The sequence below is a fragment of the Echinops telfairi genome, unplaced genomic scaffold (genome assembly GCF_000313985.2).
Source record: "Echinops telfairi isolate 266 unplaced genomic scaffold, ASM31398v2 ScPeMD7_7415;HRSCAF=8453, whole genome shotgun sequence".
In the NCBI taxonomy this organism is placed as follows: domain Eukaryota; kingdom Metazoa; phylum Chordata; class Mammalia; order Afrosoricida; family Tenrecidae; genus Echinops; species Echinops telfairi.
Genome location: NW_022111315.1, coordinates 104,276 through 123,707, shown reverse-complemented (window position 1 = coordinate 123,707; position 19,432 = coordinate 104,276). Strand labels below are relative to the sequence as shown.

The 19,432-nt window shown below is 39.5% G+C and overlaps 2 protein-coding genes across 3 annotated transcripts in view; both read left to right on the top strand.

Moving 5' to 3' along the window:
* Positions 1–4,333, top strand: part of OGT (O-linked N-acetylglucosamine (GlcNAc) transferase) — a 65,815-nt gene extending 61,482 nt beyond the window's left edge. For both annotated transcript variants that reach the window (XM_004716660.4, XM_004716659.3), the window contains exon 22: positions 2,029–4,333. In XM_004716660.4, coding sequence (XP_004716717.1) covers positions 2,029–2,203 — 175 coding nt within the window. In that variant the 3' untranslated portion in view covers positions 2,204–4,333. The remainder of the gene's footprint in view (positions 1–2,028) is intronic.
* The window catches only part of GCNA (germ cell nuclear acidic peptidase), a 54,075-nt gene continuing 37,864 nt past the window's right edge, over positions 3,222–19,432 (top strand). The window contains exons 1-5 of the mRNA XM_013008321.2: positions 3,222–3,233; positions 6,453–6,591; positions 7,995–8,049; positions 15,321–15,367; positions 15,752–15,791. Coding sequence (XP_012863775.2) covers positions 3,222–3,233; positions 6,453–6,591; positions 7,995–8,049; positions 15,321–15,367; positions 15,752–15,791 — 293 coding nt within the window. The remainder of the gene's footprint in view (positions 3,234–6,452; positions 6,592–7,994; positions 8,050–15,320; positions 15,368–15,751; positions 15,792–19,432) is intronic.

Here is a 19,432-nt window from a genome sequence, read left to right as displayed (position 1 = left end):
TGTGTGTGTGGTGAGCATCGCAGAATGCCAATTTGTTAGAACAAAGTGTTCTTGTATTGAGGGAAGGTATGAGCCAAGGCCCAAGGCCCATCTGGAGCTTCAGTGTATTGCCTTATAAATACATGTGCATAGGCCAATACTACTGTTGTTATGGATTAATGTATGTACATAAGTGGACATGTCTGTTAATCTCCCTATCTATGCCTTTGCTTCCTAGAGCTTGCTTCTTTCTTTTTGCCTCCTCCTCTCCCGCCATCACTTTCCCCCTTCCTCCACCTCTTAGTGCTTCCTCTTCACCAGCTTGGTGCTGCTCTAATACTCACAGGCTCTCTACCCTCTCCTAGATGCTGGTTCCGCCTCCCTAGTTGTTCCCCTGTCCATGACACCATCCGCTCACACACCCTTCTCTCCACCTCCTCCCCCTTTTACCTTCCAGGGCCACTGGGCCCATTGCTTTCTCCCTGGGCTTTCTTCCCCCTGGTCTTCCTTCCCTTGTTCCAACCCATATAATTAGGCAAACCATCCATGTCTTAGTCCAAACAATAAGAAAATATATGGTTGAAGAAAGAAAAGGAAAGAGAAGAGAAAAAAAAACAGGAAAAGAAAGAAAAAGGAAAAAAAAACAACCCTGCATAGGTCCAGGTCTGTTTGCTGGTCCCCATGAGACCCTCCCGCCTGATCCTGGGTGAGGTCCAGGAACTGCCCATTCTAGCCTGAAAAATCCATTCTTGGGGCTCCTCAGGGCCTCTGGCTTGGCTTTACTCCCAATTGCGGATCACTTATGCTCCATTCCCACACTGTCTCCCCGCCGTATGTCCCCATTATTGTCTCCTGTCTCTGTATGCTTCAGTTAGGTGACAACATTTCTTGAGTTTTTTGTAGTCCCACAGTCCTCTCTGTGCCTTAGCCGCTCCATGCAGGGTCCTAATCCTCTGGCTTGGTGTGCCTATATGGAGTCTAGGCCGACTGCCCCTTTCTCTATTTCCTTCTCGGTTTGCTTCCATCTGGGTGTGGTAGATCAGTTCCTTTCTCCCACCAGAAGGTCTAGTGTTGTTTTTTGCAGCACACACTTACAGGGTGGGGGTCTGGCTGGTTCTAGTTGGGACCGGCCCTTAAACAACTTTTTTAAAAATTGTTGATTTGTGGAGGGAGGGTGGGGTGGAAAGGGGGAACTGATTACAATGATCTACATATAACCTCCTCCCTGGAGGATGGACAGCAGAAAAGTGGGTGAAGGGAGATGTCAGACAGTGTAAGATATGACAAAATAATAATTTATATATTATCAGGGGTTAATGAGGGAGCCGGGAGGAAGGGGGGAAATGAGCTGATACAAGGGCTCAAGTAGAAAGCAAATGTTTTGAGAATGATGATGGCAACAAATGTACAAATGTGCTTGACACAATGGATGGATGTATGGATTGTGATAAGAGTTGTATGAGCCCCCAATAAAATGATTTTTAAAATAATTGTTGATTGGAAAAATATATAATGTTCTGGCTCTGATTAAAATAATCTGTCATTCTTCATCTGAAAATAATCTCATGGCAAATAATATATTCAGAAGGAGAGTAGAGAAAGAATTCTCCCCCTGTGTGTTCTCAGAAGAACTGATGACATTTTTCTCAATTTCTGGACAGAACCACAGTATTTGCGATATTATCATATTTTTAAATGTCTAAATAAAAAACTCAGTTCAAGTTCAAGAGCAAAATTGTGTTATTATACATTTGCATTTCTTATTAGTGCCTTGTGTTCTTCCTATTCCATAAAACTTCATAAACGGAGTATTTCTTACTTTTTAAAAAATGGACTAATTCTTTTTTTTTAATGGATATTTCTTAGATGGTTGTGCTGTCACTATTGTAAATGATACTTCAGTGAACATCTTTTCTGTTGGATACATTTAAAGTGCTATTGAAAGGGTTTTGAGCTTAGGGGAAAGACAAAATATTTTACTTTAAAGATGCTTAATTGTTTCTAGGATCAAGTTCTGAGTCTCTCTCTGTCTTAAATTTTATTACATAGCTTGAAGAAAATACGAGGCAAAGTCTGGAAGCAGAGAATATCTAGCCCTCTGTTCAACACCAAACAATATACAATGGAATTAGAACGGCTATATCTACAGATGTGGGAGCATTACGCAGCCGGCAACAAACCTGACCACATGATCAAGCCTGTTGAAGTCACTGAGTCTGCCTAAATAAAAGACTGTGTGCACAGGAGATTAACCCCTATACCTGAGCCTCAACCTTTTGGGGGAAAGGGAACTAGATAACGTACTTTTACTTAACTGTACAGTGTCATGTTGCAGATGGTTGACATATAATGATAATAGAATAGCACAGCCAGACTTGCTTCCTGCATGGTAGGGAGAGACACAAGATGGGAAACTACTGCTCCATAAGGAATCTCCATAGAATTTTGCAGCAACCAGGTGGTGCACATGTCTGGGAGGTCTGATCTCCTTTGGTCTTCCATAGGATGGTTAGTGTGGAGGGGAGATACAACTTGTCCAGCCATTTTGTGATTCCGTGGATCGATTGAATCTTTTCTGGATTATTTCTTTTTCTTTATAATTTGGGTATTGGAGCTTTTAAAATGTGTTTGGTTTCAGGTATTTTTATTCATGTGAAGTGTATATTTCTCTTGAGATAGGGTTTTAAGCTAAAATGTTGCTCCTTGTTTTAGTTTCTGAACTATACAGAACAATGGGGACTTTGCTGGTGTAGTCTTTTTATAGGTTTTATAAACCACTTGAGTCTATATCAGTCATTTTAGTATCTGACCTAGTGTTTGGAGCTATTAGTGATTTGTTGGTTTAGATGATGATTCAAAAAGTTTTGTTCTGACTCATTTTCCGTTTCTTTCTCACCCTCCTTTCCCCACTTAAAATTTTTTCCTGTAACAGAGCTAACAAAAGTAATCTGATTCAAAACACCTTAGGGTATTTTTCTGAAACATACCATCTGGTGCCAAATGAAAATTCTTAGGAGTGATTATTAATGATGAAGGGCACAGTTGTGGTATATCATTGATAATAACTTAGCTTTTTTTGTGTGCCTAGTTTTGACCTATTTCATCAGTGTTTTATCTTTGCCCCTTCTATGCTGCTTCCAAAAGTGATAGCGTGTGATATGATTTTTACCCTCTTTTCCAAGGTTTTTGTTTGTTTGTTTTTTAAAAAGTGAGTCATGATCTTCCTATTTCTTTCAGCAGAAATGAAATCCCAGGTAAGTATATGTATTCAAATATTTGATCAGTAAGTCACAGGTATCTCCAATATAGAAATTAACTTTCATCAAAAAATGTTAACTTCATAGATTAAAAGCTCTGAAGGATCATCTGTGTATAAAAGTAATTATTTTTCAGACCTTCTAGGATATTATAACTGTTTTCTGGACTTGATCTTCAAGTCTGTAGGAATTCAGTCTCAATAGTAGCTAACTGCTCTGCTACTTGATTTGGAGTACAAATTATATGTTAGTCCTCCTGGAGCTTGAGTGCTTGGTATTACAAACCATAGGAATAAAATAATTGAATTTCACTAAAACGTGTTGAGGGCTTGAGGCGTAATCAAGCCAGCATATGAATATACATCTTGTCTTGCTGTACTGCTCTTATGCTATCCAATAACAGATAGTTTTTGTCTGCTATAGTGTTCTAGATTGCAGTGTCTTTTTAAAGTGCTGAGGCAGTGCACCTATTCTGTAGTTGCAGCTGATGCCTGAATGTATTTTAGCTGACAAATTATTGATCAATAAGAACTTGAAATTCTGAAAGATTCTTACTGCTGACCAAAACCTGAGCAGAGTCTCAAATGTAATTCATGACCAGAATTACATATCAGTGAACTGTGCAACTTTTAACAATATAAATCAAGAAACATCAATTTAGAGAATTTTTAATTTATTTTTTACCTGACTGAAAAATTCTTAGTTACAGGTTGCCAGCATGGTTGCAGATAAACTGATGTCTGAACTTCACCGAACTGTATAATGTGGGATAGAGTAATATACTTCCAAGGCCCTCACGGCTGTGACCTTACAGCCGTTTCACACAGCACATCATTCCTCCTCTAGGGATGAACTTTTTCCTGGCACGCACAAATTGCTGCTGTGGTTGGAGCTTTGCTTATTGTAACAGGCTTTTGGTCCAGGTAACATGTCTGTGGACGACTTAATTTTGAATAGAGATATACGTATTACTAGAAATTAATTGTTTTTTTTTCTATTATACTCTGCTTTATCAAAAACGTAAAACAAATTGTGCTACAGAAACCCAGATGTTGTCTTGCGATGTTAAAACAATAAATGAATGATTTCCCCCTTAACGTGGCTGATGTACTTTGTGTTCTGGAATGAGCTATTAGAGTAAGGTGGGTATCCAGTGATGAAACGGCTGCATTTGAGCAGCTATGAAACATAGACTAACTAGATTACATAGTAGTGATTGTTTCCGTAGGGTAGTCTCCAGGAGTATAGGGTGGTATAAATCCATGAAGTGAACAATAAAGCACGGGACACCCACCACGGCCGTTTCTACTTGTTCCTTTTTGGTGATCTCTCTGGCTTCATTTACCCTTGTAGTCTCATTTTTAATGTTAATATTTTTTTGCTGGAGTCGTGGGCGTGGAATTATTTTTGTTCCTGCTCTGTATGCTTAGCTGAACTCAGTCACAGATATGAAAGACGTAGAAAAATCAAAGCTTTAGGATCAGAACAGGTTTACCGCTGGCTTTCTCAGATTAAATGATGGAGAAGCTTTTTTTAATACTGGTTTGTGGTTGAGAATATACACAGCAAAAGATAAACCAACTCAGCAGTTTCTTACATGTACCATTCAGTGACAATGATTACATTCAAATTGTGCAATCATTCGCACCCTCCTTTTCTGAGTTGTTCCTACTCCGGTAACATGAACCAACTATCCCTGTTAGCTTTCACATTGCTGCTGTCATTTTGGCCCCATATAGATCTTAAAATAGCGTAAAGTAGGTAAAGTATTAGGGGGAAATTTTTTTCTCAGTGAAATTTCAAGTTATTTAGTTCTCAGCTTTTGTGTGTTATGTTCAAAACCTTCGTGTAGTTTAGGGTTTGTTAGATGGTGTGAGAACAAAGTGGCCAGTAGACTCGAAAGTCTCCTTGTTAAAGTTCTTACCCGCTCTCTTTATTTTGTTAGGAATCTGCCCCCATTATTTCCAATCTACTTCCGCCCTCTTCTTAATGGAGCTGCCTTATGTGCCTTCTGGACTACTTGTTTTAAGATTTGATTCCGACCCTAATATCTTCTACTTGACGTTTATAGCTCGATTATAGCTAGTGTTTGGGTTCTTGAGGTTCCCAGTTTTGTATTCTCATATTTTATAAATGTAGAAATAAAGTTGGGGAGGTTTATTTTAGAAACAGGGTTATGATAAGCCCTTTTTTATCCAGGTCCCCATCAGGAAGCACTGTTTTTATCGGCAGGCAAGTTGGTGGTTGAGATTGTGGGTTTGGGAGCCAGTGCTATTAGTTCCAGCTCTTGCCACCACTTTCTAGTCATGATCTCTTAAAATTAGTGTTTAACTATCTACTTTTAAAAGTGTTAATGAGGAATAAGTCTACATAAAGCACTTGGGACAGTGCCTACTGTGAAGTGAACTAAAATTATACCAATATCAAATGCAGGATGTTCAAGCCGTGAAGTGGGTGGGGGACTGCCAGAAAAAAACAAAAATGGCACAATCTAGAAAGCATTTACATTCCCTTTTATGTTTTTCTTGGTGTGTTAGGAAATAGTGTCTAAATACTTCAATGCAACCTCCTCCTTTCTATCTTCAAGGATGAAGTTATCCAGTATTCCCAGCAGCCATCTTTGGGTGGGGTGGGGTGGGGGTGAGGGGTTCTGTAAGCAAGAGCCCTGAGTAACTTGAGAGGCAGTTGGATTGTGGCTTTGTTCCTATCTAGGGAGTCTTCAGGAGCCCTGGTGGTGTAGTAGTTACGAGTTGGGCTGCGGTCTGCATGGTCAGCAGTTCGAAATCACCAGCAGCTCTGTGGATGAAAGACCGGGCTTTCTAATCCCTATCTAGGGGTCTAAGTGCCCCCTACCCGGTGCCCCCACATCCCGGGGAGTAGTTTGGAGGGCAGGACAAACAGATTTGGATAATTGAAGCAAAGAAGGGCCCACTTAACACGAGGTGATACCTGGGGGAGCAGCTCAAATTTTCTCGAGATCCGGCAAGTTAATTTAGATCCTTTTCTCTCACAGAAACGGGCTCAGGTTCTTGACAGCACTGTATGAAATGTCGCTTTCAGGCCAAAAAAGCCAAGCACCCTTTGAAGTGATACACAGGATTCTGGACACGCGGCAGCTAGGCGCCAAAGTTCTTTCCTTGTCTCCTGGGTTGAACCCCACCGCTAGGGGGTGCTGTGAAGGCGGGCCCACCAGTGTCTATTTCCTGCTGTGTGCAGTCCAGAAGTCCCGCCTCGCCGGGAGCCTCACACTGGGCGCTTCGGCTGCGCAGGCGCTCAGCCCCCCGGCGCGCCCGGCGTGTACTCGGAAGTGAGGGAGCTGTGAAGGAGCCGAGGGAGTGTCTCCGCGCCCGAGGAGGTAGGTGACCGGCCGGTGCCCCTGAGGTGGGTAAGGAAAGGGGGACAATCGTGACTGGGGTCTTGATACCTGAAAATCAAAACTGCCTTCCGGCATCGGCTCTGGTTGGGAGTTTTGGAATTGAGAGCCAAGAGCTTTTTGCCGGTTTTCCCTGGGAGGTTTTTAGAAGAAGGAATTCTTTGTTGCTAGAGCGAGGATGAGGAGAGGGCAGCGGAGATTGCGGTGGGGTGTGAGGGAGTGGAGGAGTGGGGTGGGGGTGGGGTGGGATCTGAAGCCTGTGGAAGAAGACTAGCTGGGCCGAGAGTTTGAGGAGGTGTGTGTGTGAGGGGGCATCAAGGCGTGCTTAAGACTGGCTGAGGAATGAAAGTGGACTTGGGGGCCAGGGCTGCGGTGTGGGTGTGGGTGTGGGTGTGGGTCGTGAGGGAGGGCGCGTGAGAAAATGGGAGGTCACAACCCGTGAGACTGTCTGAGAGGAACGTGGGAGAAGGCGGTGCGCTGGAGACAATTGGGGGATGGAAGTATTGGGCGCGTGAGCCTTTGGAGGGCCTTGAGATGTGGGGAGATGGGAGCAGGGTGGAAGAGTGGGGTTTGAAAATGTGAGGGAGTCGAGGGTGGGTGCGTGGTGGGGGGGGGGTGTACAAACCTGATTAGCAGGGAATGGGGGTGGACAATTGGTACGAGCAGGGAGAAAGGAGCTAGAAGCCTGGTTGGTATAGGGCTGGTTCCGGGCTGGGAGGCGGTAGCAGGGAAGTGGAGGCTTGGGGCACGTGATGGGTTAGAGGAGCTATGGGGGATATTTGAAGCCTGACTGGTGAAGACCACTGGCTGGAGGCAGGAGGCAGGAGGCTAGGGGCAGGAGCCAAGGACAAAATGTGAGTGGGAAAGTGTGGTGGAAGACCATTGGCAAGAAGGGGAGGTGGAGAGGAGAGAGGATTGGACTCAGGCCTGCGCAGTGGAAGACATGCTTGGGTAAATGGGCGGGGGTGGGGGGGTTGGCGGGGTGTTGGAGGTAGAATTCCATTTGGGAGTGGGAGAGTAGTGGTTAATGCATATTAAAGCCTTATGAGAGGGCTAATAAATACATGGTTGTACATAACTCATTATTTGGTGGTTTAGTTGAGGTGATGTAATATCAGGGCATGCTGTGTGCTTTGGGCTTTGTGATCCGCAAAGAACCTTAAAGCACTTTATGGTGGATATTGTGTTATCTCTAGTTTTCTCTATCCAGGAAAATACTGCAACAAAAGTTTATATGATTGTCATTTCACAGAGCAAAGTTTAGGCTTTAAGTTAGCACAAAGAAGTTGAGTGCTCAATGATAAATGCAAAATGTGAAAATGTTTCATTGAATACTTCTAGGTTCTAATTTTCCTAAGAAAGTATAACTTTGTTTTGACTTACAGACACAGAAATGTCCCAAGAAGAGGCTAATATATCTGGTTCCCAGTATGATGAGTGGTAAGATGTGAGAACGTTCTGAAGAAGTTCTTGTTTTTGTTGAACTTGAAACGTATATGAGGTGAAGTCAAAAATTATTGCTACAAAGCCTTCGAACCCTGTATTATTATAAGTTGGACTGCCATCCATATGGTTGGCAGTGTGACACTACCAGCAGCTCTATGGGAGAAAGACTGGGCTTTTTACTCCTGTAAACTCACAAGAGGGTGCTATGAGTCAGTACTGACTTGATGGCAGAGAGTTTTTTAATTTTGAGTGTGCATAGGAGCCTGGGTGGCGGAGTGGCTACACATTTGGCTAACTGCAATATCAGCAGTTTTGAACAAGCAGCCACTCTCTGGGAGAAAGGCAAAGCTTTCCACTCTTGTAAAGAAGTCCAGTCTCTGCAACTCACGGGGCAGTTATACCCTGTAGGGTATCCACTCGATGGCAGTGGGTTTTGAGTTTATCATATTTCTTTTAATACTTCTCTTTTCTGGAATACTGCTCTCTTGTTTTCCTTCCCAGACAAGTATGTAAGTATAATATAGGAAAATTTTACGCCATAGAACAGAATAGTCTGGAATAGACTCAAATATGAAATTTTAGTTTATGATAAAGCCATTTCAAATCAATAAAATGATGGCTTACTCAACATAATTTGAGAATAATTGGCAGGCTATAGGGGGAAAAGTTCTTACCACTCCTTATATCAAAATAAATTATACATAGATCGAATATTCAAATAGAACGAAACCACCAGAAATACTAGAAGAAAGCCTAGAGATATTTTCTAGTAATTTTAGAGTAGGGAAGGTCTTTCTAAGTTTGATATCAAATTTAAAAGCATAGAAATGATACAGTGGGAAAAACATCCCCCTTTTACATTATAGAGAATTCGTTTCTTACTCCACAAAGAACTTCCACAAATTAAAAATCGGGAATAAGCCTACAGAAAATGAGCAAAGGACATTAAAAGATAGTTCAGAGGGAAAGTGAGTCCTGGTAGCACAGTGGTTAAACACTCGATTGTTGAGAGTTCAGAGGTTCAAACCCACCAGCTCACTTCACAGGAAAAAGCTATGGCAGTCTGTTTTTATAAAGATTTATAGCCTTGGAAACCCTAAAGGACTATGAGTGAAAGTGGACCTGAAGTCCATAGGTTCCCAGTACACAACCATTGTACAAGGGTGTGGTTTGCAGCATTGTTTGTAATAACAAACACTTAGAAGGACCTTAAATGTCCTAAGGAGCTGGCACCACTGCCATTGAGTTGATTCTGACACATATCGACCCTATTTATATAGGGTTTTCAAGACTACATTTTTATAGGACCAGTAACCTCATTTTTTCCTGAGGTTCTAAGAGGCTGATTTAATAAATTATAGTGCATCTTAAAAAATGTGAGAGCTATGTGTACTGATTATGGGAAAACTAAGATACATGAGGGTGCTTGAAAGGTTTTTCAGAAAATTTTATGGCCTTTTCCATTTTTCCACAAACTTTTAAAAGCCCCTTCATATAAAGTAAAAGAAAGTATAAATTACAGAGCAATCTATATGGTCTAGTAGTATTTCCTTGAAAAAGTGTGTACACTTGGCTTGTGCTGGTACTGCTTATGCTTAAAACTTTCTAGAAGAATGTGGTACATTATCTCTGAGGAGTGGGATTGCTGGAGGAACAGAGACAAGATGTTCTTATTCCTCACTCCCTTTTTCAGTTGTTTTTTGCTTGTTTGTTTATTTTCCTAGGCACAAAAGCTATCTGGTAAATGTTTCATTATAATCTTTAAAATTTGAGGAGGATGGATTAAGAACAGAATGCAGCAAACTTTGGAAAATATACATCTTAACAAATAATAAAAATTAGTGCTAATTTAAGGATTATTTACCTATTATATACCAAATTTAAGATATTTAATCCACTGTTGCTGACATGGTAAACTAATTTAGCCCTTGAAAACAATTATGCAAATGTACCAAATGCTTTGAAGGATCCTTGGTGACACAAATGTTAAACACGCAGCTGCTGACTGAAGGCTTCATGTTCTCCAATAAAGGTTACAGCCTAGAGAAACCTATGAGGCAATTCTACTCTGTCACATGGAATCACTATTGAATTGAAAATTGACTTGACGACACCAGAATCGATTCTGGCTCATAGTGACCCTATAAGCCAGGATAGAACTGCCCCTGTGGGTTTCTGAGACTGTAAATCTACAGGAGTAAAAAGCTTTGTCTTTCTGCCTGGGAGCAGCTGTTGCTTTCAAACTACACCAAGAGCTATAAAATTGGTCATGTTTTTGATGGAGTAATTTTAGGAATCAGTCCTAAGAAAATTCAATCTATGAAAAGAATTAAGCATACAAAGGTATTTCTTCCAGCACTCAACTAAAATATTAATATGTGTGTTCAAAATGTAAATGGATGGACACGTTGGCTGAAACAGTGGCCTGAATCATAGGAGCACTTGTGAGGATGGTGCAAGACCAGGCATGGTTTCCTTCTGTTGTGCATAAGGTCGCTAAGGGTCAGAACTTGATGGCACCTAAAAACAACAATTGCCATGAGGTAATCTTTAACTTTTAAATCAAAAACATCTCCTGAAGTTACTCTTCAACCGAACAGTGCTCTTTTAAGAACTGCCTATCAAGGGCTCAATAGAAAGTAAATGTCTAGAAAAGCAATGGCCACATATGTACAAATATGCTTGATACAACTGATGTATGGATTGATATAAGGGTTGTAAGAGCCCCCAATAAAATGATTTATTTTTCAGAATCCAGTTACGTAGTTTTTAAAATAAAGGTTACCCATTGTTTAGAGACAAATCTACACAAGAGTTACAAAAAATCGTTGCAAAAATCGTTGCCCAGGCATAAGCATACACAGGTTTGTGAATTATACACCTATGGGTACAAGTGTGCTTGCAAAAAAGGTCATTGGAAATATATACAAGAAAAAAAAGGAAATATATGCAAGAGTCTGGAAATGTACACAGGCTGTAGTGTTACAATTCTATAGTCAAACAAGGAGAATCGACAGTGAATTACATTGACTTACAAGTAGACAATGCAAAATACAATCATCGTTTGTACAAAAAGGAAGGGCAATTCACACTTTACAAGGTGAGGCCTCTGATTGTGAGGATAGCGAGGGCAGGGCTGAACCTTTGCACATCCTTCTGACTCACAAAATAAGCAAAACATTACTTCTTTAGTTTTAAAAAAACAAATGTGAACTGAATAATCTTGAATAACATTTTTATAGGATCTCACTACTGTATGAGGAGATGACAGATAAAATCAAACTAAGTTTAAAAAACAATTCATTTTATACATTAACTAGGCTGTATAAAGAACATTTATTCCTTCAAAAGAAAAAAATTACTCTGGTTGAAATTACAATTTACTAAAACGATCTTTTAAAAATAATAAGAACTGTATGTAGGATCAAATTGACAATACAATTCTGAAAGTTGGGTAGGAACCTTATGGGGTAGTGAATTTATGTTAATGAGGGAGAAACAAAAAGAAGAAAAGGGGAAACAAAGGAGTGTGAAAATTGTACAGCTCAAAGAATATAATCAATATCACTACATTATATGTAAAAAGTTGTGCAAAAAGGAAAATTGTAGCTCTCTATGGTCCCTATTCACTTGCCTCTGAGTAGGGAGTGCCCAGAGCTGATGATGGGCACGAGAGGTGAGTGACCACTTTGCTTTATTAGTCCCTTGTGAATTTGGTTAATAGGGGTCACACCTTTTCGATTTGATGAATCGATAAGCCTGAGCTCCTGGACTTTTCGTTGGAGATTTGTCCTTCAGGCTAGTCAACAACTTGCCAGTCTCTGTACCTACTTAGCTGCCAGTTAGAGCTTTCCCATGATCTAGGCACTGTATATATTTTCATTAAGGCAGATAGGATTGTTAGTTTTTTGTTTTGTTTTCTAATATTTATATCATACTTTTGGCAGGCTCTTTCTCAGATCTTCACATAGATAAGTATATAATCACTGCCATTGAGTTAATTTTGACTTATAGTGACCTTATATCTATAGATCCCTGGTGTTGTAGTGGTTACAGGTTGGGCTACGATCTGCATGGTTGACGGTTCCATGACTGAAAGACTGGGCTTTCTACTTCAGTATACAGTTATAGTCTTGGAAACCCACAGGTTTCCTGCTACCTGTGCTACCCTGTCCTATATGGTCATCATGAATTAAAATCGACTCGATAGCTGTGAGTTTGGGTTGATTTTGTACTGAAGAATATGATATGGATGCATATCCTCTGAGTTAGAGCAATATAAACATGTCAACAGGCAATTTTAGTATTGTAGAGTAAGTGTTATGATGAAGAGAAGCTCGTGGCCCTATAGGAGTACCCAGAAGAGAAAGACATGAACTCGTTTGGTTTTCACATTACCCTATCAGATCCATGGTCCTTTATCACTGCGACCTCCAGATCTTGTTATAGAAATCTAGGTAAGGTTTACATCCTTTGGTCTAGCTGGATTTGTAAGGTAGAATTGGGGTCATGATAATGGGGAGGAGGAAGCATTAAAGAACCACAGGAAACTAGTTCTTAAATGCTTCCTGCCCCCCACTATCATGACCCCACTTCTACCTTACATATCCTGCTAACTACATTCTTATGGCTACAAGTGTCATAGATTCGGTGATCTGTGTTAGATAGAATCAACAGGTGTTGCTGATGGATTGGATGTGGGAGATGAGGGAATGAGAAATCAAGGGTGACTGTTAATATTATTTTTTACAAATTTTATTGGAACATAATCTGCATACACAATTCAGTAGTTCACTCAATCAACTATCCTGACCACAATCACCTTTACAACATTTTCTTCTTCTTTTTAAATGGTTTTATTAGGGGCTCATACGACTCTTATCACAATCCATACATAGATCAATTATGTAAAGCACATTTGTACATTCATTGCCCTCGTCATTCTCAAAACATTTGCTCTCCACTTAAGCCCCCGGCATCAGGTCCTCATTTTATTATCCCTCCCTCCTCGCTCTCCCCTCCGTCATGAGCCCTTGATCATTTAGAAATTGTTTATTTTGTCATATCCTGCCCTGTCCGACGTCTCCCTTCACCCACTTTTCTGTTGTCCGTCCCCCAGGATTTTCTTCTTTCTTAAATGCCTTGTTATTAGTTCCCCATCTTCCCTCAGTCTCCCCCACCACACAACTGCCACCATTTTGGTTTGTGTGCCTGGCTGGTGCCATTCACTGGTCAGCCTGGGAGAGCATCAAGATTGAGGCAACTCAGCTCGTTGTTGCCCATGTCATCCTTGAAACACTTAGTAAATATTTAAGCTTTCAAGTAGCTAGTCAGCGTTTAATGCAAAGTACAAGGCCAGAATTATAAACTTGGTGGACATGGGATCTAGGGATAGTGGAATAAATAAATGATCCAGAGGAGACAGTGGTGCAGCACAAAGTGGAAAACTAGGAATAAACTTTTGGGGGAAGGCCAGAGGGGATGAGATCTAAAGTACAAGGCAGGAGCTGACTAGATTGTAAGTAGAACTCTGTGCCTGCTTTTGAAGATAGAGAAGAGCAGAGAGTTGGATATTGTTGCAAATAGGCTGGTGGATTTGTTGGTGGGAGGATGCGTGACTTGCTGCCTGATTGCTTCTGTTTTCCCAGTGAGGCAAGGGGAGGGCCGGGCACGGAGAAAGGAGCTTATGTTAGTTGGAAGAGTGAAGGATTAAAAAAAAAATCAAACCTACTGGCGTTAAGTTCACCATGATTTCTGATTCATAGTGAACCTGTCGGACAGGGCTTCTAATGATATACATTTTCTTTATCTAGTCAATAGCTTGATAGGCATATAATTCACATATAAAATTCAATGGTTTAGTCACATAAAGAAGACTTGTACAGTCACCACCCCGATCAGTTTTAGAATGCTTTCTTTATTCTTGCATTCATCATTATTAGGATGTAAATCTTTTATTATCTTATTTTATTTTAAAATCATTTTATTGGGGGTTCATCCATATATACATTAGGATGTAAATCTTTATGGAGGCAAATTGTCACATCTTTGTCCTGTATAGTGGCAGGTGGGTTCAAACCACCGCCCTTTGAGTTAGAAGCGCAGTGAAGGTGTTTAACCACTGTACCACCAGGGCTCTTAGAGCAGTCCTACAGAAATAGGTGCAACTTACATGTAAGGGGTGAGGGACTAGTTTTCATTGATCCCCAAAACCTAAATTAGTACTCTGATGCCCACTTACTATCTTTTCTAGCCTAAGAGTCTTCATTTTATTTAATTCTATGCTGGCCCAGGGTTATGAGTTCAGCTGCTAACTGCAAGATGAGCAGTTTGAGCCTACCACCTGCTCTGAGGGAAAAAGATGAGGCTTTCTGCTCCAGAAAGATGTACAGCCTCAGCAACCCACAGGATTAGTTCTATTTTGTCCTACTGGATTGCTTTGAGCCACAATTGACTTGCTGGCAGCTAGTTCTGTGTACCCCAGAGATAGCCTTGGTTGTATGCAAAATATTGTCAGCTCTCCTATTGCGTACTAAGTGAAGTAACCTCACTGACAGGGTATTCTTTCAGTTTCCGTGATTGTGCCACACTTGCTTGATTAGGATTCTGTTGTGAAGTCATTCGTCATCACAATCACTTTTAGAACATTCTCATAGCTTCCAAAAGAAACTCTGTTACTATTTGACTGTTACTATCCACAACCAACCTTCTACTCCTCCCCAACCAGCATCAAGGTTGTAGCTTTGAAATGACCCTTTCTGTGCTCCCCACTGAAATATCAATATATGACAACTAATTTAGCAATCCTAACAGATTAGGCCTTCTTCAAGTAGCCCTAAGAGCTGATCTTGCCTTTATATACCCTTTGGATTTTAACAGCAATCTCTTTAAAGTTCTTTCTTCTATTGGACTCTCTCACTGTTTACTTTTATATTGTTAAATAGAAAAGAATCACAATACCTGACTAATTTGCAGTGAAAAGTTGTTATACAAAAAAATTAAGCACTTGACAAAAAACAGACTTCTCACTGAAAATACTCCTGTAACATTCTTCTATCTGTGATTCAGCAAAAAGGACTGAGTGGTATGTTGCTTCTAATATTTCTGCACCTTCTTTATTGTGTTTTAATTTTTTTTTATTGTGTTTTAATTTCATTAAACATTTTTCCATTTCAAAAATGAGATGTTCTTTTAATTTATTTGAGATTTTTGACATTTAGTTGCTTATGATGTTGAGTCTACCTTTTTAAAAAATATTTTTACAGTTGCAGTCTTAGTCCTGGCTCAAGCAAGAGTGACGAATTTGAGGCTTGTAAGTAGAATCTACTTAAAAGCAGTACTTTATATTTTAAAATGTAATTTAACCATGTCTTTGTAGAGCTAATTGGACTGTGATTCAGAACATTTAACATAAAGTGGTTCTAAGTTTGTCTCCTCTAAGGGAGCTCTCTAGGCTGGTGAAAAGAAGTTTATTTCCTTACTGATAGGAGTAGAAGTTCTCTGTGCTTCTTTTCCAGTTTATTCTTTTATCTTCTTGATTTGGTTGTCTTAACTTTTATTTATTTTCTATCTTCTGTGGTGGGAGGGGGAGCATATAAGATTTCAAGTTAAATTTTAATAAGCTCCTTTTTAGGGAGTTAAAAATATAAAAAACCAGATTTTACCATATGTCTAATCCCTTATTTCTGTAATTTAGTTGTGGCCAGAAGGAGAATGAAAAAGAAGAGACTTCGCAGGTGAGTAGGAAGATTATTTAAATGACTTTTTTTGCTGGTGGGAAAATTCCATTTCTCCATGAAAAATTTTTTAAACAATTAAGGTGGGGATTTACATTTCAGGTCATCAACTTTTTATTTAAAATTTTAAGATACTTATCAAGCACCCCAATAACATCCCCTGTACTCCCCTACCACCTTTGATTTCTCTTTTCCCTCCTGAGGGTTACTATCGTCACCTTCACTCGTTATTAACACTTGTCAACCCTCTCTCCTATTGCAGCCTCTTCCTTCTTTTGTCCTCCCCTTTGGTAACCATCAGTTTGTTTCTTTTTGTTTGAAAACCTTTTTTTAAAAAAAAATTTTTTTTCAACGATTTATTGAATGGGCATATTTCAACTTTTAATCCATTCACTTTTATGTGTGTAATCTTGTCCTTTTTTTTTAGTTGCTATCCTATTATTTAATTTTTTTAAAACATTTTATTAGGGGCTCATACAACTGTTATCGTAATCCATACACACATCAATCGTGTAAAGCGCATTTGTACATCATTCTCAAAATGTTTGAAAACCTTTGTCTTGATTTTGTTTTAGTTTAACAGTTTTATTGGCACTTTTCCCACATACTATACAATTCACGAGTTCAATCATATCAAGAAAAGTTGTGCAATCTTAGCCACAATCAATTTTAGAACATTTTCTTCTTCCTTGTACTCATTGGCATTCGTGTAATTACTTTTTTAAATTGTGGCAAAAATATACACAACACACATTCTCCAATTCAATAACTTCCACATGTATAATTCAGTGCCATTGATTACACTCTTCGTGTTGTACAACCATTATTGATATCCTTTTCCACCACCATTAACATAAACTCAATGCCCCCTAAGCAAAAACTTCTTTTACCCATGGGAACCGTAGGTCAACCAAATGTTCTTCTCCTTTAAAAAAAAAGCAATTATCTTTATATACTATTCATATATCATATACATATCAATCATCACTTTTTAAAAGAGTTGTATTATTAAAAAGAGTTGTATGTAGTTTTCTATAGATTTTAGAGATTAGTCCCTTGTTCAATGTGTCGTAGCCAAATATATTTCCCCAGTCTGTAGGTTCTCTTACTACTCTTTTCTAATAGTTGAAGATGTTAGTTTGAGGTTTTGAAATTAATTTTTCTTTTTTGATGTGTGTGTTTTGGTATAAATTCTGTGGACACTCTTCTTGTTGTGTTTGCATTGTCATTTGACTCAAGGAAATATTTTTCTTCTATTACCTAGTAGTTTTTAAGCAGATGCTATTCAGTTTTCATTTATTTCCTTGACCTTCTTGTTGATTTCTGATTTTATAGCATTGTGATCTAAAAAGATGCTATGTAGTATTTTGATGTTTTAAAATATATTGAGTTTTGCCCCAAATTTCATAGCCGCATACTGTACTCTTAAATCGGCCATCACAAAAAACAAGGTTTGAGCGAAACTGCTTTTATGAAAAAATTCATTGTGACCAGAGAGGACCTTCTTAGGTGATTCCACTGGGTGCACTAACACAGAGCAAGTTGCTCAATCCTTGCTTAGCAAGAAAATTGCATATTATGAAAGCTCTGCCCAGCGGAGCTTTTTCCCATTTTTTATTGGGTACCCCCTCATATAAAAATATGTGTATTTGTTTATGTATGTATGTATATCTGAATGCAACAAGGAAGCAGATGGACTTTGGGCTTCTACTTAAATATCACCTCAGTACAACAATGGTTTGTTCTAATAGTGTGGCATTGTATGACACTCACATTCCTGCCACGGTCGCTGAAGACAAATGGGTGCATAAGCGAATGTGGTGAAGAAAGCTGATGGTGCCCAGCTACTAAAAGATATAGTATCTGGAGTCTTCAAGGCTTGTAGAAACAAATGACCATCTAGCAGGGAAGCAACAAAGCCCACATGGAAGAAGCACACCAGCCTGTGTGATCATTAGGTGTCTACAGAAAGAGGTATCAGAAGTTCAAAAACAAGCAATCAAATCAATGTGAAGGGGTGTGGATATAGTGGAGAACCAACATCCACCTGTGAGATAATTGGACAGTCCCTTTCAGAAGGGCCACACAGAAGGGATAATAAATCCAGGGTGTGGTATGACCCTGATGAACCACATAATTATCTTCTAGTTCTTTAATATTTCCTCCCCTTGCTATTATGGTTTTTATTTGTTTTACCTCATGAATCATGTTAGATTTGCGTATGTTCATTTGTATATTTAAGATCATTCAATACATGAAAGCCAAGATAACCCTTCAGAAACAGTAACAAGAGTAATGGTTCCCTGAGAGTATGCAAAGAGAGGGGTAAAGGGAGTGGAGGTGGGAAGCTGATAGGATTGTATGAAGCCCACTCAATGGGATCAAACAACAGAATTGTATGTGAATGGATATGCTGGATTGTGTAAGATATGGCACACACACAAAAACCTATTATACAGGGGGAAAAAAAGAAGGGTTCCTGGGGGTTATGTATGGTGGGGGAGGGAGGGGTAAAGGGGAATTGATATCCAGGAGGAAAAAAAATGTTTTGAAAATGATTGTGGTAACAATTGTACAATACCTCTTGATGTGATTGAATTATGGAATGTAAGACTAAAGTCTTACAGACAGTAATCTATTAGAGTTCCGAGACTATTGACATCCCTGGTCTGTGGTCACAGGGAATTCACTGGAGGCTTAATCCATGTGCATTTCCACTTCACTTTTTTTTTAACTGAAACAACTTTAAAATGGGTCAAAGGGGAGATCAAATGATAAAATATTACCTTTTAACTACATTTGCCATAATTGACTTTGTAGTATTTTCTGATAGGAAGGCTATTCACATCCCTCAACTATGATCAGAAGGGATTCTCTGGAGGCTTAATCCACGTGGGCACTCTGCAAATGGGTTTTGGGATTCCACTGTCCTCCATAGGCCTTATCCAGATGGCATCATTCAGGCATCATTCCCTCCTTGGAATTTAGATTTTATTATTTACAATCCTTGCATCACCCAGGCTGTGTGCTTCTATGTGGATTTAGCTGACACCTTACTTCGATGGCTGCTTGTTTGAAGACAAAGATTTAAGGCCCCAGATACTATTCTTACTGGTACCATCTAGTCTTAGCCACACTTAGCTATCGCACCCATATCTTCAGTGATCTCATCATGAGAGTGAGCATCAAGCAGGGGCGTATCATAATAACGAATTGTTCTTAGATTGAGGATAGGATTAAGTGTGAGGCCCAAATCCACTCTATGGTTTATTTATGTCCTAGTTCACCCTAAGGAGATCATTGTCGTTTTATGTTATAGAGCATTATCAATCATCTCCCTGGGGCATAAGGTAATTATATTAATAATTTAGCCAATTGTATAGAATTTAAAATACTGTTTTGGCTTGAGGTGGTATTATTAATATTCAAAATATTGCCACCATTAGATTTGATATTAGTGAGAAGCAAAGCTTTGGGGTGATCTTTGGTTGATACTTAAAAAAAATACTTTTATTGGGGGCTCTTACATCTCTTATCATAATCCATACATTCATCCAGTGTGTCAAGCACCTTTGCACATGTGCCGCCATTATCATTTCAAAGCATTCTCTTCTCACTTGAGCCCCTGATATCAGCTTCCC